This window comes from Pieris rapae, chromosome 15, assembly GCF_905147795.1.
Source record: "Pieris rapae chromosome 15, ilPieRapa1.1, whole genome shotgun sequence".
Lineage (NCBI taxonomy): Eukaryota > Metazoa > Arthropoda > Insecta > Lepidoptera > Pieridae > Pieris > Pieris rapae.
In genome coordinates this window covers 4,947,911-4,970,892 of record NC_059523.1, presented here as the reverse complement: position 1 = coordinate 4,970,892, position 22,982 = coordinate 4,947,911, and the positions used below count along the sequence as shown (strand labels likewise).

The 22,982-nt window shown below is 33.5% G+C and overlaps 1 protein-coding gene across 4 annotated transcripts; it reads left to right on the top strand.

The window, feature by feature from the left end:
* Positions 1–1,247: 1,247 nt before the first annotated feature.
* Positions 1,248–21,824, top strand: LOC110992263 (phosphoinositide 3-kinase adapter protein 1). Of its 4 annotated transcripts, none has more exons than XM_022258005.2 (15): positions 1,248–1,531; positions 8,283–8,586; positions 8,829–9,073; positions 15,224–15,341; positions 15,595–15,821; positions 16,272–16,438; positions 16,808–16,952; positions 17,502–17,653; positions 17,897–18,029; positions 18,345–18,535; positions 18,787–19,606; positions 19,682–19,762; positions 20,057–20,157; positions 20,770–20,903; positions 21,271–21,824. In XM_022258005.2, the coding sequence occupies exons 1-15, from the start codon at positions 1,528–1,530 to the stop codon at positions 21,440–21,442; spliced, it is 2,994 nt and encodes a 997-aa protein (XP_022113697.2). In that variant the 5' UTR covers positions 1,248–1,527; the 3' UTR covers positions 21,443–21,824. The 4 variants fall into 4 exon arrangements, with proteins under 4 accessions (XP_022113697.2, XP_022113694.2, XP_022113695.2 ...); XM_022258002.2 differs by lacking the exon at positions 1,248–1,531 and adding an exon at positions 6,686–6,784; XM_022258003.2 differs by lacking the exon at positions 1,248–1,531 and adding an exon at positions 8,104–8,197.
* Positions 21,825–22,982: the final 1,158 nt, after the last annotated feature.

Sequence of the window (22,982 nt, the reverse complement as noted above, 5' to 3'; positions counted from 1 at the left end):
ATACAATACATTTTTTTTTTTGGTTTCTATTATTTTGCGCGCACCACACGCAATATGATATGTACTTCGTTTTATATTTAATGGTATATGCATAAAAAGTCAATTAATAGATTGATAAACAAAAGCGGAACCGACATAATCTTATAGAGGGATCCCGAGTGGGGATTCTGGGATTCAGTGTACTAAACTCTAACACGCTGTTACGTGGCAGATTAATATACAGGGGGACACCTTGTACCCGGTTAAATACGGTAGATATATGGGGGTCATATTTGGTAGAGGCCGCCCGTCAGGGATAAAGGATCCGATCCAAATCCAGATAATCGCCAGATACAAGTAAAATTAAATGTCAGTAACATTACGTATACACATATAAATATGAACCATATAGGTATCTATGTATATCTTAATCTGACGCGCTTGAGTATTTCAGAATGGCTAAATCTGACACGCTCGATTATTTTTTTTTTCATTTTCGACCCTTACATACGACCACCCCCGCCATGCAAAAAATCTGATTCACATAAGTACATTATTCTAAATACATACGTAGGATATGGATGCTATCAATATCTGACGCACTCGAGTATGTCCATGGCACAGTTCTTTTTTTACATTTTTGAAAATCTATAGTCGCTCCCCCCACCGATGTAAAAACCTATACATTAATTATCCTTATTATTATCTTAGCTTCACAACTCAATAGGTCTCTAATAAGCTCGAGTAAATCCCCATTTAGCATCGTGGTATCCCCTACTTTTAAGAGCCAGTATTATCAGAAAATATTTATTTTATATTATAAACTATATGTAAATAATATAATAATGTATTATAGGGAAAAGTTACAAAAAACAATCTTAAAAATAATAAGAGTATATAGTCAACAATAAGAACAGATCAAAGCTATATACAATAAATATATGTATAGATCTTTTAAATACAAGTACCTATCGTGCTACTCTAAAGTATGTTACGAATTCAAGGACAAAGGTTACTGAGGTGCAAGCTCCAAAACAATGAATTGTTTGAGTAACATACTCGCAACATAAATAAAATAAGAAAACCATCTTGGATATTATGCTCCTCATGTGGGATGCTACACGTATCGCATACAACGAAGAATAAAAAAATTAAACAATAAATCTCAACAATTCTACAAAAAATATAAAAGGGTAGGGAATCGTACACTCAATATAAACATCAAGGCTGACGACATTGCATATTCCGTGCATGCTCTAGACATTGGTGTTTCAACAAACACACATCGATTTTGCATCAAAAATAGCTCCCCAAGACGTTCTAAACGCAAGTTTACGCAGCTCATCGGCCGCAGCGGCTGTGTGCTACGCTTGTGAAAATTAATATAACCTTGCCATGAGTTTTCCGAGACGTGCGCGCGTATTTGTTACTCGTAAATAATCGCGATGCCGTTGTTATGAGCTGTTATCGGGGCCATCGCGCGTCAACGAACTAGTCGTTCGAAGATCCACCATCTTTGGCAGCGGAAGTAGCGGCGGATGTCCCGGCATGGGTGAGTAGAGTACCATATGAATGCTTAACAACAATCGCCTCGTTCCCACATTCTCTATGCGCCCCGTGTCCCGCCAAAAGTTTGTTCAACCTTTAATTTTTTGTCGAGATGCGTTTAATATGTGTATGGTGGTGTTTATTTTAATTATCTATACACGTAGCTCTCGTTCTTCTGGATTTTGTTCGTACGAAAATAGATGTTATGGCCTATGAAATTTGAATCATAACAAACGCTACAACGTAAATGTTTATACATAAGTGTCTATTGTTTTATAGTGGATTTTAAGTTTTTGTTTCTGTGTTACATCATAGTATCCACATATAATAATTATTATTAACAGCGTAATTAAATCAACACATACGTGCTACCAAGACTTGATTTGCATACATATGAGAAATCTACATAAATATATAAATCTACATATACATTTACCATTAGCGTCAATATAATTCATTAGTAGATTAATTATGTAAACAAATGTGTAAAATAACTAAATAATTAGCTACATTTCATTTTCAATAGCAGTCTCTTGAATTTTAGTCAATCGTCTCTTGAATTACAATGTATAGAAGTAATACATCATTGTCCTGAAAGAAAAGTAGCTATGCTTTCTCCGTTAAGAATAACATGTCCATAATTCAGCTAAACTAATACGTTAAGATGATAAGCATGCAAACGCCTAATTAATTATACTTTGTATACCATTAGCCTACTAATTTTGTGACATTGAATAACTTAGGTACTGTTAGGTATGCGTGCCAAACATATATCACACTTGGAGTCTCGGTTACAACAATGCAACGATTATTCGTTATTATTCTTTGTCTGGAGACGATCTTAGTTTAATACCAGAATATATGTAATGAGAAAACGCTTGTGAAGGAACTTATAAAAAGGATTATATAATGGTTTATTATTACACTGTTTTTACAATATTGCTTATGTATTTATAATATATACTTATAAGGCTCAAAACTACGAGTAAATAATTATACAAATTAAGATTTATAATTGTTTAAAAGGCAAGGTGCCTTTATTGCGTGGGCGAGTATTTAGACCATAAGTTAGTGTTCTTATAATTATGACATTTGCCTACTTTCATATTATGGATTGTGCGATTTTTTACGATTAATCGATCTAAATGACCACTTTCTTTGCAAATAAACGATTTATTTTTAAATACAAAACAGTCTTGATAAAAAAACTAAACTAAAAATGAATCAAAGATACACAAATAATTTGTAAAGATAAGTATTTTTATCAAATTATGATGAAATAGAGTTTACGCTGTGGGGAAAAGGTTTTAATTAAAACTACTAAAACTACTAGCAATTACCTATTTAGATTTGATGAATAAATTTATCGAGGAAACAAATTTTCCATTTATATTCCAACTACCACCCTCCGTAACTCAGTACAAATACTTGGTTAGTTCAAAGCTTCAGATGTGTTCAGGAAAAGATCTGGTTTCGCTGCCTTGTGACATAAAATATTTTATCTGTAATAAAATGTAAGGGAAATTGAAGGGTGTGAGTAATTTTAGCTACTAGCTTGTAATAATTAAAGTTACGTCACCCTTTTCCAAAAGGACCATTAAGATATATTGCAACAAACTCCGAAGCGAAATTAGAGAATTATCACTAAATAAATTCAAAGCCCTCGTTAAAAGTAAATTAATTAATAAAGCCTTTTATAAATGTGACGAATACTTAAATGATCCTAATCCTTGGGATTGATTTGCTCCAGATCAAATAATTTGTATTAAAAAGTTGGCGATTGAAAAGATTGGCGGAAACTTTCGTGCCAGTTCTTCTTACCCGCTCTTCGCCCTTGACTTGCGAATTGGTAGTAAATGTAAATTTACAATTCATTTTATTTGTTTTTTTGACGTTCATAAGTGTACATGTTTACCTATATGAATAAAGATATTTTTGAGTTTGAGTTTATTAAGCTCACGTGAATCGATTATTGAACCCAGGACGAATCCTCGAAGTTCTATTTAGAACTATTTTATTTATATAAATAAACAGTATAAGACCCCCCTTCATAGAAGACTAGAACCCAATACTAGATCAGCTTAATTGAATTCTGAACTAAAATACTCTTTCTTCTCTTTGTCTTCGTCGTGTTTTCGTTGGAAAGAGAGAGAGTTTAGTTAAAACGGTGCATGGTGTTTAACGGATTGAGGTATGTTTTTGTACGTTAACAAGAATATATGCAAGATTCATTATGATAAATAAGAGTAATTTAAACAAAATTTTAAATTCATAGTGATGTCACTGTAAAGTATTTCTCGTTAAATTATTTTAGTCATTACTGAGAAATTCAAATTAGTTCACGGGTTTTGTGTTCTACCTCGGACCGTGTGTCTTTATATTGCCGCGATGATCTAAAACATGCGTGCTTCTGGAATCTCTCTAATAAACTGGAGTGGTCGTTGAACTTTGTACCTGCTAATAAATAGAACGGAAAATTAATTTAGGGAAATATATATTTTATTCCAGTCGTCGTATGCTTGAACTTAGCCACGGTATATATTAATAAATTTGCTTGATTAATATTTTATTGGGTACTGTATTAGTACTGAGTATAGCTGTCGATAATTGGTTTCCAAAATTGATAGATCCAAATCTGTAAAACTCAAAAACTAAACGTCTATAAGAAAAAAATAATACCTACTATTAAAGCAGCTGACAGAAGAACGTCGTAAGAAATAAACAATATAGTTATGAAAGGGAGTCGCGGATGTATACATATATTCTATGTGAGCACTTTGAATTAATTCGATACAAACGGAAGTAGCCAATTGTATCTAAGCTGTGGACGGCGCATGTCGCGACGTCTATCCCATAATGCCCATCTTTGTCTATTGACCCTTATTCTGTATTCTATGGATGTCTTCATTAAAGAAACACTATACATTTTAAATTAAGAACTTTTATGTATGACTAAGTAAGACCAAAATAACTTGGTAACACGAGTAATTTGGCAGATGTGTAAGTCACAACTTGTATATAAAGATAATAAATGGAGCATATCAATTTAAATAAAGTCATCTCTTAACATTTATATTAATGATGTACAAGTTGGTGAGTAATGCGCGATTTAATCTCGTTTTGTTTCGTAGGTGCGTTAGCGCATTGCACTTAAATAAACCCGAGTGTGCATTCCATAAATAACAAACTGATTTGGAACATACACCCATCGAATTAAGCATACAATATAGAAAATGCGATTCCTGAAAAAGTTATAGTATAAGAGTTTTATAGAAATATAAGAAATAAAAAAAATATTCAAGGTCTATAGATTGCTTCTGCTGTATTGCTTACCGGTATATTTAAACGAAAAAGTTTTGATTGAGTTGAAATTTGTAAGTACAAATTTTTTATTAAAATAATAAGAATTAATTTTTATTCATTATTTGACATTCTTATTTGCCTTTTAAACCTCAACTACTTGTTATATTTGAGGGACACATCTTACATATTATTATTTTTCGATTAAATAAATTATACAAACTGGTGCAACCTAAATAAAATAAAAATCATTTATTCATATAGGTAACACAATGTACACTTATGAATGTCAAAAAATAAATATACATTGAATGAATTCTAATTTTACATTTACTGCCAGTTCTCAAATCAAAAGCGTAGAACGGAATACGCCAATAAACTCTTTTTCATTCAATTAGTAGGATTCAATACAGATAAAGTTAAATTGATTAATAGTGTTAAAAATAAATTACTGTCAAGTGTCATTCTGTGTCGATTCTTTGTAAATGCGTTAAGACAAAAGTGACCTTTATTTAAAAACAGATGCATCTGTAAACACAGTCGCATCCACATCTGGTTTAGGTTTTTTTTGTCGCAGCGGTCAGTGATAAAACAACAGATTTAAGACGCTTTACCTAGATCTTTTTACATTTGAAGACTTCGTATAGTATTAAGTTACATGTCTGTATGTATTAGGTATTAACAAGAACGAATTTCGCTTTAGGCTTCGAATGTTAAATGTATCAATATTATTCTAAGTATTTTAGCGTCTACGAAGCGTAGCAGCCGATAGCAGACCCCAGCAATTAAGATTTGTCTATTGTTAAATTTTAGTTTAGGATTTGTACAGATTAATACTGCAGCTGAGTTTCATCATCGGTCGTCGAGGCAGAATACGAAATGTCACCCGTATCACATTGTCGTTTCGGCATAACTGATTTTGTCGACTATGTCACGCACCACCAATATGTGGAAACAGCTGCTCACCGATATACAAACCTATTAGGCGTAGGGTCCTTCATGAAAATCTTAAAATTCCGGCAACGCACTTGGGAACCTTCTAGCAATGTGATGTGACTATGTCTATGGTCTATCACTTTACATCGGATGAGCATCCAGCCCTTTATATAAAACTGTTAATGTTGAAATCTTAGTCGCTGTCAAATATATTCTGCTATACCTTTGCAACGATACCTGTTTTGTAGAAATCTGTATTGTTTTATTTTTATCTGATTTAATTACATCACAGAAAACGTGGTAATTTATTATACCTACTCCGAGGATTTTACAGTACTGTTTGTTTTTAATGTTTAACTTTATTGGGGAAACTTTTCTTAATAAGACTTGCTAAAAACCGAGTCAATATACTTTAAAACAAATCTCACATTTACTCAAAATTGTAGTAACATTCAAGAGGAATTCGGTTATTAATATTTTGCATGCAACAGCTGCAAACGATTGCAAGATGTCGCCCCCAACACTTCTCGTTTTACAAACGTCTCCAGTGAAATGCTGAGATTTGGACTGTATATGTATGTCACGCGCAACAATTTTGGTACTAAGTTATATAATCTACTACAAATAATCATTGTCTCCATCTCACATATGTCGACACCAGGAAGTAAGCTTGACTTATAATTATAGAATTAATCAAATACGATTGGTTCAAATATGAAACGTCAACAATTATATTTACAAACATTGAAGCGTGGCGTGTGCTACCAAAACGGACGCCGACCAAAATTAAATCTCGCAGGCCCCTTCATAAACGTATGTTGGGGTTCGTTTCCTGTTCGCGCGTGCTAAGAAAGCTTCCCTTCCTAAAAGCTCGCACGTGTGCTGAAGCTTCCACCTGCGCAAGCGTTGCTTTAAGTTTGTGATAGCGCAGAGCCCGCTACGCTGTCGACGGGATGTGTCGTGCTTAACGTTTATCGTACAATCATGGGACCCCAGTTCGATTTTTGTTTACGAGCGACAAGTAAGTGTTTTTTAATATTCGATGCACCGCGTTCACAAGTTTATATCTTATTGAATTTTTGATTGAAGATTACGTTAATACCAAACGAAAATATATATGTATTATTATATTTTTTAATGTATATGAAATTCCTATTATTAAAGGAAAGCGCGAATATATAACGTGATTTTATTATTGTATATTTTATATATGAATTTGTTATACTACACAGTACACACTGCTGTATAATTCCGCCAATGTCGAGGTAATTTAAATGATACCTAATTAGTTATTGATGTGTTCGTCTAAAAATAATTATTCAGCATTCACTGAAATTTTCATTTGTTTTTCTAACAATATGTACATATTCTACGAATCAGTTAACAAAATTTCCAAGAAATTAGATTGATTCATCTCTAACGATCGAATCGTTGATTTTGTTATTCAAATATTCCTATAATTAGTTACTAATTCAACACCATTAGATGCTTAGAAAGGTATTTTATATGTAATGAACTGTCCTAATGTTAATGATTAATTGAATATTAATAACTACTATACATATTATGTATATATATATATTTTGTTGTTATTTTGTAGTTCTCACGGTACTTGATGTGTAAAAACATTAAGATTAGATACGATTGTATACTAATTTGTGAGTACAGAGACCTGATGAGCACCATGTGTCCTCAGGGTGCATTCTTTCCGCCCCTTAGAGATGAATGGGATACGCCCAGCATGCGGGTCCACAAAAAACCTTTAGTGCAGGATACTAGAGATTTTTAAAATTAAATTACTTAAGTGATTTCCTATGTGAATAAGTTCGTCTTTGTATTAAAACAGATGCCGAGTGTAGCTTCATATTTATTTACAGCATACATCCGCCAAATTAAAAAAGAATCAAACACAACGAAAATATATTTATTGATTATCAGAAAGCAAATTATTTTCTGCTATAATGTTTTCGAAGTAGAGTTTAATTTATAAACATAATGGAAATTAAAATTTATAATAAAAACGTATCTGTTTTATATTTGATCACAACTAAACAACACGTCAATTCTAGTACAAATTAATTCGCCGAATTAAACTCATTAACTGTTAAATTCCATATAAAGCTACTGAGTCATTCATTCAAAACAGGAACAATAAAATCCTTCTTTAAAATAGGTCACAACATTAGCTTCTCTTATCTAACCATATCATCAACATACGAGAACAGTGGTTTAAGTATCACGGTGCTGGATGAAGATTGCTTTCAATTCGCATTTTCCGGCTTAGGTACAAAAGTAGGTTGCTCTCCGCGCCCATACTGGTCGTAATCGAGAGCCGTTACTTCATTGTCGTTATTGAATAATTCCCTCAAGGCGCAGTCTGCCTCGGACGGCGGTAGCCATCGTGCGATACTCTTCCTATATATTATGACCGTCGGTAAGAATCCAAACGAGTATTGTAATTGACTAATGAATGTATGTTTTATATTCCTGATTCCAAATTTGAATTCTCTTTTTTCTAGATAATCCATCATACTTTGCATTTCCGGAAAAAGATGTCCCAGACAATGCCAGTTCAACGGTCAGTGGGCCCGAGCAGTATTCCCGTTCTGCTCCTGCACGAGCATGGGCAGATGGTGGAAGACCACTTCAATCACCAAGGAGAAGAGAGCCCGAAAGCCCAAGAAGAAAGGAGTTCAGGGCTCTGCTTAGGTCGCTGTCAGCGAAGGAACCTGAGAAGGCAGAAGCTTTTCTCAAAGGACAGCCAAGACCTGGGGACTGTGCCCCTGGTGACATGAGACATACATTTACTGCGCCAAGGATAAAGTAAGTGTAACACTTTTTGTTAATGACCTTGGGGTCTGTACTGTTAAGCTGTCTTGACTAGACCCCTTTGTTTTGTCTTCTGAATAAGACAAAGTACTAGCTATTATTTCAAATCATCAAAATCAGGTTAAATGCCTTAAACTAACAAATATATAATAGGTATTAAAGTATTATACTGTGGTCACTTTTGTTTATAATAATGCAAAATATTCAAATTTGTAATATGTCCTTTTGTCGCACAGGAAAGGCAAAATCAGTACAACTATAGTCACATTAGATGGGACAAAGGAGCATGAAGAGGTTTTCTATACTGTACCCCAACAAGGCCGCCGGCGACACTCAGTTGGGGGCTATCTTGCCACAGGCGCAAGCGGTGCGGGTGAAGTTACAACTGTGCCTAGTGAAGTCCCCAAAATGCCACCTCCAAGATTCAATCAACAGGACGATGAAGTTAGGAGAAGACGTCCAAGAAATTTCTCATTTAAAGGTTAGTTATTTTACCAAATTACATAGAATCATCCAAAAAATGTAACAATGGAAATCACAGCTCGTTCAACAGTCCCTAATTATACAAGCTATGTATACAGAATCAATAGTGATTGGAAGGGCAATTTTATTGTGATTCCAGGAACATGACATAATTTAATTCTATTATAAGATAATTTATGTACACACGACTGATAAATGGTCATAAACAATACGAAGACGTAGGGAACATACACATTATCTAAGAGCGTTGCACTCAGGCCCTTCGAACCCATTTTGATAAACGTCTCTCCCTAAATATTAGAAAGCGGTCGGCGCTTTTGTTTTTAGCGTTTCGCAATAGATATCACTCTTTATAGGAACACCGACATTACTATTGCATAAGCGTGCATCGATATCCGTGCATATATTAACCTTTTTATGTGAACCTTCGCTATGAGAACTAAATATCACTTGGTAGTCAACATATGACCGTAATAAATTATTGAATATGTAATTAGTAAATAATTCTACACCTACAGAAATACGCGTGACATGTTTTGTTAGTGTTAAAAGTGTTATCTTAAAACGACAATTTAATCTAGTGACAAAATAAGCAAAATATCGATTCTAATAAAGCTTATCGACGGAGACGATTTTTTTCCTCATGACAATCAATACGTGTTTAGAGTCTATTTGATGGTCGATAACGTTTCGGGAATATTTACGTTGGGTCTTGACAAATAAGATTAGAGGAGTTGCGATAGTGTTCGCGAGCTTGCGTTTTAGCGCTTTTAGTATGCGAAGTGCGTGCGCGTGAGTTGGCTGACGCCAGTGAACATTGCGCCGGAGTTCCGACCGACACTTTGAACTGCTCTTCGCAGCCTTCGAACATATAATTTGTAGTGCTTAGATGCATTTCAGTGCAATGTATCTTTAAGTTTTATAAGTGAATCGGTCTGATCAATTTGAGGACAATGGCGGATCTTAATATGAGTGAGTTATTTGGGTTCAATTTGCCATTAGAACATTAAAAAAATTTAGCATTATTTATTATTACGATTGTTTATATTTTGGAAATGACTAAAAACATACGTTTCATTGCACTTTTAAATTGCTAAATTAAAATTATTATTACATATTTACCAATATATTTCAAACCTAAATAATATATAATATACATATATCATTATTATTTAAACTATTGTTAAGTTTTTGCGAAAATTATGCGGCGTAGGACTTAAAAATACGTTCATAAATATTAATTCTAAGAAACATTTGAAACAGATGAGACGACCTTAGTCCTTCTTGAAATCCGAAGACCGCCCAAATCAATGTCAAAGAGTAGCTCAACCTATCTTTTTAACCGCCGTATTATGAAAATAACAACCTTATGCTACTAGACATAAGGCTAATAATTGCGTGACAATATTAAGAACTTCTCTGAGGGCACATTAGTTATGCAGGGTAGCAAGACCAGCAGAATAAACATGGTGTACTTTACATGCATAAGAGCGTCTCTCGTAATGTACTCGCTGTGGGAATGTAAATGCACCGACGCCTATTTTGTCTTAACATCACGAGATACTTACTCCTTGACTGCATACATTATATTTCCTTTGTGACCTATTGTGATATTTCTAGCGCAGAGGATTTTAGGGAAGAAATTCGTTTATTAAATAATGATTTAAAAAAATAATTTCTTTCGATTTGCTACAGATATCTGCCAGGTTTCCCCAATGTCAAACACTTAAAATTGGTGTATTAAAATACTACTTCCACGGAATTAGAATTATTTTCTCTACCGAATAAGTTTCGGTTTAATAATTTGAATTAAGAACAAAAAATATTTTGTACTGGTTCTAGTTTTTACAAATGGTTCACAGTTCCGAACGGAATTAGATTTTTTTTCTCTACCGAATAAGTTTCGGTTTTAAGAAAATTGAATTTAGAACAAAAATTACTTTGTACTGGTTCTGATGACTCACAGTTTGCACTTCATAAATTTCTCAATATTGTATGATAGTATTATTGAACAGGACATCAACTTTATCAAGAGGACTCTTAACTGATTTAACTGTTTACTCGTGCTAAATAGCCAGCTAATTAATATGTGCCAGACGTCGCCATACGCAAGTAGCGCCACATTATCGCATATTTCCTTTAATGGTGCTACTTAAAGCTTTTGATGTTTTGTTCAATAAAATTATCGTAATTTTTATCGCTATTGAGTGAACATTGTTTGAATTTGAATTCACCCAAATTTAAGTCAATGTTTGTTTTTTGTAAGTTTTAAACGTCTCTTAATTATGATTAAACAGATTTCATATTTATTTTCCTATTGCTATATTTGTTTTAATATATTTTTATATACCAAATATATGGTACACTATTAACTAACTACTATAACTAAAATGATTTAAAATTATTTAGGTGACTCATTTTAATAATACAATATATATCAATTTTTTGGACCTATTTATAATTTCACAAATTAGTATGATTAACTAAAATTTGGTAATTTTCTAATTAATATGAGTACAATATTAACGCGACCTAAAAATGATTTAGCAGACAGAAAGTGGTAAAAAGAGGGATGTTTATTTTAACATGATGAATCATGACGGCCAGCTCACACTTCTCACTAAACTCATTGTTTTTAGAATCAACTAAATATGAAAACATGACCGCCTTACCGGCTTAATCATTAACCTCATGACGTCATCTCATCATAGGGCGTATATCCAAATCCCAGCTTCGATTCCCGGGGCTACAATAATTTATTTGTGTAGTAAATTACTCGAGAGTCAACATTGTCATTTGTTTGTTGAGACATACAGAAATTTTTAAATTATAAAGAACATGAATTTAATCGAACAACGATTTATCTTTCAAACGAAAAGTGACAAAACAAATTTCGCTAGATTTCCATATCGCTATTACGTACATACGTAACGCATACGTACCACTACGTATAAAATAAGAGTCATATGATTCTTTACTTCTCTTCTTGTGCACGAGTTTTCTACTCGTTAGGATTTGTCGTATTTCTAGAATATACTAAATTCGTAAAAAAAAACTGACTAAAACACTTATTTGTTTACTAAGCTTCGAGTTTTTTAAACTCCTATAGTAACGCAGAAATGTATCTGCAGATCTCGGTCATGTTAAATATTCACGGGAAATGCCTTAACTTTAAATGGAGTTCAGTAACTTGATAGATAAAGTTCGTAATACAATTTACTAGAAGCAACCGGATGTGGTTATATTGTTCCAGTTTTTAAGGAAATGTGCATAAACAAATGATGACCTATTCCCAATCGAATAGATCAAAAGCCACCTGACTGGTAGGAAACTGCAATATCTCATTCGGTACTTCAAAGCGAGAGGTTAATGAACTGAAAACTAAAGCCCTCCGTCCTAAATTTCGACTGAGCAGGAATGATTTACAATTAGTTTGTAGGTACTTGGAGTAATTGAATTACATGGAAATGCATTACGGGGCGGGATGCTCCTGAGTATTTTTATTCCGAAAATAGATGTTTCATAATGCATTTGTTCCATAACATTAATTGTTATATGATAATGCTTGGTCTGAAAATTTTTATCTGTATTTAAATTTTTAAACTAATACTTTTAACTGTGAGTGTAATATCGCGTAGCGTAGGTGGCCTATTACATTTAACACGGATCCTGAAGGCTGGTGTTTTCGATAAATTGTTTCATCCACGACATGAAAATTAAAATCCTCATCGCATGGTCATCCGATATTGAAACTTATTATTCATATAAATTCTATTTTAATAAACAATAGATTAAAAGCTTATCTGTAAATAATTGTTATCCATACACAGCTGATGGGCTAAAAACACAGATGCATAAGTTATTCCGGGCGTTTCTGATAGACGTTTGTCTATTTAGGAAACGGATATTACATTTAGTCTTCATTTGGCGGCAAAGGTATATATAAATCCGTACGGTTTCCGGCGCGCGCGATGCATAGAATATTTTGTAAGCACAGCGCACCCTGCAATAAAATCTTAAACACTCGTTTGTTTTCTTTAACACTTGGAAATGTGTTTTTAGGCCATCCGTACTTTTTTGGACTTGCCATATTTTGATAGGAGGCTATTTTTTTTTTCGTTCTTACTAGTGGCTTGTACTGAGAGTTTATTGCCAGTTATTCTCTTCCGTTCTACGCCCTTGATTTAAGAACTGGCAGTAAATGTAAAATTTGAAGCATTTAATATATACATATTTCTTTTTTGACGTTCATAAGTGTACAATATGTTACCTACATGAATAAATGATTTTTGAATTTGCACATGGTTTAGATAATAATAGTGTTAGAATCGGCAGTATGTCATATATGCATTATACAAAATAACGTCAAAGAACTTCATTAATTGATCCTTTTTAAAATCGGCATAGTACTCAGAGAACTGAACACAAAAGGTTCGACAACATTCTTTTTAATTGTTCTTTAATTATTTCAGTATGAGTAAATGAATCCTTATCTTTTAAGTGCAATATGTCTGACTTAAATTCTGTTTAATTGATTTCAAGTACCATTTAAGATTGGTTAATGGACAGACAAGAGCTGGCCGGTTGAGGTTTACTTGAATGCCATCTGTTGATCCATTAAAGTAACACGCTAGCTTATTTTTTACCTAATTAATTTGCTATATAATAAGTATTGTTTGAAGATTTGCTTTTAAAAGAGTGCCGAGAGTTTTTTACGTCGGATTTTTCTCTTGGCCTACAACTCTGTCTTCTTTGCCGATGAGTAGGGATGCCTACAGGTTCAAATTTCATGACGTGGAATAAGTGATACCTGTATATCTTATGTTCCATAATAAACGTATTTTAGCAATGCAGTAGGTACATTATAATATTAGTTAATACGTCCCCTTAATATATATAATAATCTCTCCATTAAAACCATCCTCAAAGTTCAACTAATTTATAAAAAAGTACTCGAATTGTTTCAGCTGTCTTCGAATATACGTTTATTTGGAATATAAGATCATCTTGGTATGACTTATAGCGGTTGGCTTCATATAGAAGAATATAAGAATTAAATTAATTATGACAGTAGTTCTCAGACAGTTCTCTGCTATCGAGCATAAATTCCACATGGTATTTTTATAGACAATTTGATATATAACTACGCGTTTTAGTTTACACGTAAAAGAACTCGCACTAACATTAACAACAAGTTCAAGAACAACAATGACTTTAAATAGTTACCATATGTCCATTTCGTACATAAAGCTCAGTAGTAACGCCGAGCGTTTATGACTGAATCCGTGAACTTTGGTCCAGCCAATGACCTATGGGATATCGGGTGACCATCGCTTATGCCTTGATTATCCCTCCACTTCCTTTCAGTTTTAATCTTCATTGAGATTAGCAACTCGACACTGCATGAATGTTACTTGTTTTATTTCCAATTATCTGAAATTAAATTTTAGAATTAACGAATGTAACTTTCTGAGCACCGAACTATCCTTGATGATTTCGTCGACTCTTTTTCCTGAAGTAAATTACTTTCAATGCTTAGGAGACAAAGCTTTGATAGTCGGGTTTTGTCCCAACCTTGGTTCGAAGACCATTTATATGATTTTATTTTTGGAAAATTTGCGATCACTAATGCAATTGATGATACCATCAAAAACAATGAAATTCGCAAAGCAATTTTAAGCCATTGCTACACCTAGCTCTGAAATTTTTCTTAGAAAATTAACGGTAGAAAAATGGAGATGTCTCAAGAGGACCTCTTTTGTTGATGCCCCGTGGCTGTCGGTTGCCTTCTTGTAAATCTGGGACTGTATATAACTGAGTAGAAATGGAATGGTTTGTTTATACAATCCAAAATTCAAAATTGTATAAGTATACAGTTATTTTTATATACTCAGAGTCTTTCATTAGATTAAACGGTAACTAGCCAATTAGTAAAGATTTCCACCAATCGTATACCAATAAGGCTTTACTGACCAATAACCTTAAATCAATCGTTAACTAATTAGACATTAACGATTGGTGCACACTCTTAAATAAAGATAATTTTAAGGACGACAATGAGTATGGTTGTCGGTTTAATTAGTTCTTGATAAAGCTTTAGTACGGATTTGTATATTCTTTTAAATGAAATGTCATAATATTTTTTTAGAAATGGAAGATATCGCGATCCTGTGGAGTTCGGGTTCACCTGAGAGCGCATTATGGTCCAATTATCTGGTGGCCAGCTTTGACAAAATCATGTCACAAAGAGCAAGGCACCATTACAGGTAATTTGTTATTTATTTAATTAATAGGTTAATTGGTAGAGAAGTTAACTGTAATTTTGGTCAAAACGGCGATGCTTAGTTGCATTCTCGGGAAAACAAAAATTAATGTGATGCTATTATTAAAAAAAAGGTCAGACAAGTGCGCGTTTGTATAGTTTTTCGAATTCGTATTGCTAGACATCGAACAATTAATTACGTTTCGACGAATGCGCGGTATTGACACTACTATAGACTAAAAAATATTTTCTTTCAGAGTAACACCAATAAAGGCTGAAGAATTGATGTCACCAGACTCTCAAGAAAAATTGGATAAGTTGGCAAAAGCTCAGTTGCAAATCGTTATTCTATGTCCGATACTTGCGACAAAAATGGCAGATTTAAAGCGGGACCTCCACTGTGATGACATATTTAAGTCCGAGAAAGTTCTTGTCATGCTGCTGGGAGTAGAAAGGAACAGTGTTATCGCGCAAAATTGTGATGGTAATTATTTTTTTATTATTATTATAATATTTCAGTCTCGACACACTGATCTCTACATTTTGCGGTATTATAAAACAGTACAAATACAGTATAAAATAAAAATCAAATATTTTAGGGCCCAGATATCCTTATCTGTGTCATGATCATTTGTCAATCTAATATGCATGTAGGTGATCAATCTATTGTGTCTGACAGACGCCGTCAACTCTTTGGGTGTAATGCATGGTTTCTTCACGAAGTTTTTCTTCACCATTCAAGCGAATGTTAAATGCGCACATAAAAAGTAAGTCCATTATGGCACAGCCGGGGATCGAACCTACCACATTAGGGATCTGAGTCCACACTGACGCCACTAAGCCAACACAGCTCTAAATGTATTTCATACACTATATTATGCAAAATATTCTCTTGAGGATTGATGTATTTCTATAGCTACGTTTTTTAACACAGACTATCCAACCGTGGACGAATGGCAGATGATGTCAGTTCGGGAGAAGGACACGTCATTTGTGGACACATTCCTGACAGCAGCAGTGGGTATACTCCGTACAAAGGACTGCAAAGACACAGCCACAGACAGAACAAGCTTCTCCATTGTGCCAAAGAAAGTTAAAATTGTAAGTGGGTGTAATTATATACCTATTCAAAATAAACTATTCAACTATTAATGAATTACAATTCAAGAGACCATTTGACGACTGCTGTAATTTTTAGACAGTTAAATTCGTTTAAATGTTACGAAATGTCATCTGTAAGCTCATGAAAACTTTTTGCTCTTTTAGTCTATGGATCTATCTATAGACAATATTCAAATCTTATAGACGTTTTAATTTAAAAATATTTTATTAGTAATGACTAAAGAAACATAATTAATTTTAAAAAAATACATCTTGTACAATGTAGTGCGAAACTCTGACAAACATTTATGTACCACACACCGTCATCATCTAAACAAAGAATTTCCCTAATAACTATCATTTTCGTAGGGTCAAAGTCGAGTGATAGCGCTACTGAACGACCCCATTAGAGAGGAAGACAGTATCAAGATAATGGTCGACAAGAAAGGCGAGGTCATTCATATACCTACTTTCAAGAAGAGGAACCCTTATACATTACAATTTGATATACCAGGTATATGAATAACAATAATATTTATTTAATATAATTTATATGCGTAACCCAAATTGTAGTGATTGTTGATCACTAGTACAAGTTTGTACGAAGCATACCAAAAAATTCCGGAACGTTCTACCTGCTTAAATTATCAGTAATTTAGCGGGTAAACAAAAATTTTTCGACTATACTTACTATGTTTGTCTTTTTGAGAGAGAGATACTATTTCTTGTGATGAAACGAGACTTAGTGCTATGTTCTTGGATTTTGGATTTTGACATACTGGAGTTATGATGCTTACTTTCGTTTCTGAACTACACCCTTATTATATACATTTCATATGAAGCGATAAGTAATAAACTTAATTGTAATAAAAAATTTATTTTTTTCTTGAGGGCCCCCTACATCCTAGCCTATTCGAAATCTCCCCTTTCCTAAAAAGGTACTTACATTATTAACATAGAGGGTTGGCGTCTCCCAATCCCCCAAAAAGAATATTTGAAAAGCGTCCTGTGATTACATTTAATTGGTTTTTATCGTAGTTTGTAACTAGAAAACTTTTTACAGAGTCATGCTTGGAAGTGTCTATGTTAGTTTGGGTGCGTGTAAGCAAGAACGGACAATCCTTAGGCCGAAGACAAATCAAATGCGAGAGTCGACTCAGAGAATTGGACCAGTTGCTTCGTGCTTCCGACCATCCTTTAGAATTTATGTGCCAGGTAGGTTTGCATCATAATTCATATTCACATTTTAAGAATTTTATCGTAAAATTAATAAATTTATCGGGCCCATCGGATAGCGTTTTGCGTTTAATAATGCAATTCCAGCAAATATTTGTGTAAGATGTGAAATTGATCATTTTGTAAGTTAAGTTTAATTCTAGAATTGTTTGGTTGAAGTACTGAGGTTTGTAACTACTTGTAAAAAACTTCATATTAAATTAAAATGTTATTTTGTTTTAGACATTAGGTTTTAAGACAACTAGCAAAGAACAACTGGATAGTTGGATGCTCAATGCCTTTCAGAAGAATATTCCGCCTCATTTCAATCTTCTGTCATCCACTGAACAGTACAATCCGAAAGCTGATGTATCGAGTAAGTATCTCTTATAATTACTAAAAATAAAATAACATACCAAAAGGTATCCAAAAATTCTAAGACTATTCATTAAAATATATTATATTTACTTACTTTTAAAGTGCATCATTGGTTATCTTTTCTCTTTCTCTTTGGTTATCTTTTATCTATTTCCTTTATCCATACTGGCTTAAACTTTTCCTACGTAAAGAAAAACCAATCCTGTCACAGTTCCAATTCACGACCTAACATTGAGCGCACTGCAAATGCGCCAGTATATTTTAAATATGTATATAATAAGTTCATACATTTATAGTCTACTGACATTACTAGGTGGTGAAGAATACCCAACGTTACTCCACTGGGCAGCTCGGTTCGGTCTAGAAAGAGTTTGTTGGCAACTCCTCGAATGTCCCGGTGGTGGGGCTGCGGTGGCATTGATGAACGCACGTAGACGCACACCAGCGGACCTTGCACGCGACCATAAACATTACAAACTAGCTGATATGTTAGCTGATCATCTCGTAAGTCATTATAATATTGATATTCCAAAATATTTTTTCAAGAACTGAAAAAAAAACATCTACTTCAATTAGATTCAATTAGCATAACCAATAATTTAATTTTACTATTTAAATAGAACAATTCGTAGCTGTAATGCATGTGTTTGTCTAAGAAAAAAAATTAATGAATAAAACTTTCACCAGCCAATCATTTACAAAGCATTTATAACAAATCCAAAGTTCATCAATTCTAATGAACATTTCTCTTTCAGAAAATAAACGAATTCTCGAACATGTACTACTATCTTAAAAACATGTCTGACCCCGATAAGGAAGGGCAGGAAGAGGGCAAACAAGAACTACAAATCGTTGAGTCCACTGACGTCATCGATTCACCAACGCGTGAAACCGCTGTCAATGGCTCCGATCCATTCAGCGAGACGTGTACACAAAATTTGGAGGATAACTTCGAAAAACCAGACGATATCACAAAGAAAAGACGACCAAGCCTCAAAATACCCAAACCTAGCGAGCAATTATACCAAAACGATTTCCAACTTCGCGACGACACTGCAGACCGAATCCAACAAGCAATCGAACACGACTATTTAGTACAACCATCGAACATCAAAGTAGAAAGTCCCAAATTTCGTCCAAACAACTTGTACGCGAACAGCTCGAGATTAATCCCCCACCAATCAGATATATTCTTATACTCTCCCACCGAAGAGTGCAAATCATTTCTGATAGAGACTCCAACATCTGATATAAGTCAGATTACATTGAGTACCAAAGATAACCGCAATAGTGGTAATTCAGTAAAATCCGGTAAAGATGCAACTGGACAAGAAGAATTAGCTGAAATAATCAATGATTTCAAAAACAACGTTTTCTCAATATCCGAAGTGGAAAAGCTAGTCATGGAATGGCGGAATAGAAACGAAACGCAACAGTCACTTAAAGAAAAGCAAGAACAGTTAAATAAAATGCGTGAGGAATACGATAAGATTCAACAGAAAATAAAAGATAAGCTTAAAAGGCCTACACCATTCGAGAGAGTTAAAAAGATGTTTTCTAAGAGTAAAAATAAACGTACGTATATATATTATGAACTTCTAAATAATGTAAGTCAAGTGAAACCAAATAAATATATTAATTATTTTTTAGATAACGATGGGAGTAACAGTAATACAGGCACTATTGAGAAACGAAATGGGAGTACTAGACCTAACAGTAGCCTGAGTGAAAGTAAGTCCGCTTTGGTCATTATATATTATGATGCGTTGCGTCTTATTTTTACGCGTTACCATTTGTGGATGTTGTAAGATATTTCATACAAATTTTTCATGACTACAGTTACAAAAGCTATGGAATATATTTAATACATTGTCTAACTTATGTTGGACGTACTTTTAGCTATTTTCTTAGCAATGTCTCAAAGTATAAAGCTTTTATATCTGTAGACACATAAATGAGATTGTTTTTTTAAAGTTTTGAATTCAATTATGAATATACAGTTTTTTTAAAGAGTTTTCTTTTTAGGTTCATCATCATCAGGTCGTCTGAGCACAGTGAGCGGCGGAAGTGTAGGAGAGACTAATAGTGTGCAATCAGAATGCCATGATGATAAGGCCAGATCTATTGTAAGTACCCTAGAAGTTGTGTTAGCGCAAATGTTTACGAGCATTCAGAAATCAATTTAGAAACAAACAACGCCTAGCCTGTGGTCTACATACACTGTACAAATTTTGCAAATGTAGCAAGCACCCTCCATATGTTCTATATTTTAAGGATTTTTAAGGATTAAATAACGCGCCTAGACAAACCCTAAAACCTAGACTACTTTTCAAAGGCATCCAAAACTGTTTCACATCGACTAAAAAGCTACTAAGTAGCTGCCCCCGCGAACTTTGTTTCTCCTTTATGCCTAGTCTGGCTTTTAGTACACACCAAAATGGAACATTTTGCTACGCTAACCTAGCGACAAACCTCAAAATCCTTAAGTATCAAATAAAAAATAGGGTTTAATTGTAGAGGGTGAAAATTAAGGGTTGCATCATAAAAAAAACAAAAAAAATCTTGAGGTGAACGCCCTATCGATCTTAGGGGTATGAAAAAATAGATAGTAGCCTATTCTCAGACCTACTGCATACGCTTATAAAATTTGATAAAAATCTGTAAAACCGTTTCGGAGGAGTAACTAACGTTGTGTCAAAAAAATTTTATATATAGGATTAATAAATATTGTATTTCAGATATCGTCAAGTACACTAACAATGAACTCTTGCGACGGCGACAATCGCTTAGATGATTATCTGATTCCGCCCCCACCTCGCCCTGTCAACGGATGTACTCAATTCACAACATTTGGACATCCCAAACAAGATAGGTAAAGCACATGTAATTGTCATTAACTACAGGAATTCACTAATTTAACTCAATTTTAACAAGCTAGTTAACACGTCTATTCTTAGTAACACTACGTAACAGTAAGCAAATGTGGAATATAATTATCTTTTTTTGTATTATGTCGGTTCGATGACTAACTAGAGACAGTGCTATATATATTTATACAAGTTTTTATTTTGAATTTCTCTATGTTACACCCAATTTTATAGGATGAATAGACAAGCACAAAACCGGTTATCTACGTAGTCTGTGTTGACGTTTCTAATTTATGAAGATTTCAAATATTTTGATATTAGATTGTCTAGGACATAAATACAACAATACTATATCTTTACATTATTCCACAGAACACACATGGCTACAATAGTAGAAAGGGAGACATCTGCGTCCCGCGAGCGACTTGACTGCGACTCAGATGCGACGCACTTACGAATGACGTTTGGTGCCCGCGACCGACTTCGTTGTGACGACCGCGATGGGGCCCACATGTACATGAATATATCTGCTACTCATTCTTAAACAGTTATTAGGAACATTTATCAAACTTATTAAAAATAATGATACATTAATATTGCTACGAGGTAAAATGTTTTCTGCCAACCACTTAATAATTATGTCCCCACCTAATCATTAAGAGATGTGTTGAGATGTTGTGTATGGTAGAGTTTGATTGTTTCCAGAAAACAAATTTACTAGAGCCTTAAGAGGCTTAGTTGCATTTTGTATTGTTTTTCCTGGTAAACATATTTAAAGGAAAATCATATTCCTTCTGAGGCCTGTAACAAAATATTGGACATTGATGAAAATAAATTGGGCTGCCACAGCGAGTGTCAATTAGTTTAAGAGACATTTGGGCATTATTATAATAGTTAAGATTTATGCTTCGAGGGCTATGAAAATGTATTGATTACAGAGCAACTCTAACAAAGATAACATCTTATTTTATAAAAACCAGGGGCTTGAGACAAAATCACTTAACGACAGGCGTGACCCACTACCGGCAAAAGAATGTATATGACAATTTACATTCGCTCACGATTCGTCATGTGACCAATTTTATTAAAATTTGGCGTGATTTTGTCTCAAGCACTAGTCTGTGCACCTTTTCGTAAGAAAACTAAATATATTTGACATAGAGTAATTGTTAGAGCTACAGATTATTGAAAATTGTTTCCTTTAACGCCCGATTTGATTCATTTTTTAAATCAAGACTGAAAATTACAACAATGTAAATACTTGTAAATAACTACTGTTAGTGAAATTTTTATTTATTTGGAATGCTTTTACGGTACAAAATAATAGTTACTTTATACCATTAGGATTTTAGGAATAAATAAAAACAAAATATTTTATTCATACTTTTATAATAACTTTCCCAAAATGCATTTATGATACAAATATACGTATAAATAAATGATAGTCGTCTTTTAATATACCCTCCACTTATACAAATTCGTCACTTGATCTTTGTTTAACGTATGGGCTTTTATAAAACATCGACTATATCGTAAAACACTGTTGCATATTGGCTGCTTACCATTAATTTAATTAAGCAAGGAATTTATTCATTTCTCCTGCATTTAAAAATTCCTTTATTAAATAAAATTTTATTTATAAATTACTCCAAATAAAATGCTATTCAAAGTTATATAACTTCAAAATAATCCTTATTACATCATAATTGTTAGTGACCAGCATTATGTAAAGTTAAAATTGCAAAATAGTTAAGCATATATTTTCTATAAAATAAACTACTTCTATCTTTTTAATGACCTCTTTCATAAGAGGCTAAGAACTATCCCAAATAACTTTAAGTCTGTGAATGCGGTCTAAGGAAATAGAAATGAGCGCCAAGTGTGACCCTCATATGTCAAAAACATATTGAATTATGACATACGTCAGTCATATGCGTCTCGTTTCTGAATCTAACCATAGACCTCAATTCATAGATTATGTTTAATCCTATTGCACTGGTACGTTAATATTATGATAGTCGTAAAAAAATGTAAATTGATTACATATATGCTGCATATTTTATAAAATATTTTAACACAGGAGT

Bases quoted from the DNA above. Each gene is read 5' to 3' on its own strand.
- LOC110992263 (XM_022258002.2), top strand. From the start codon at position 6,748: ATGGGACCCCAGTTCGATTTTTGTTTACGAGCGACAA. The intron at 18,030-18,344 runs GTAAGTATCTCT...TGACATTACTAG, and splicing joins TCCGAAAGCTGATGTATCGA to GTGGTGAAGAATACCCAACG. The intron at 20,904-21,270 runs GTAAAGCACATG...ATTATTCCACAG, and splicing joins GGACATCCCAAACAAGATAG to AACACACATGGCTACAATAG.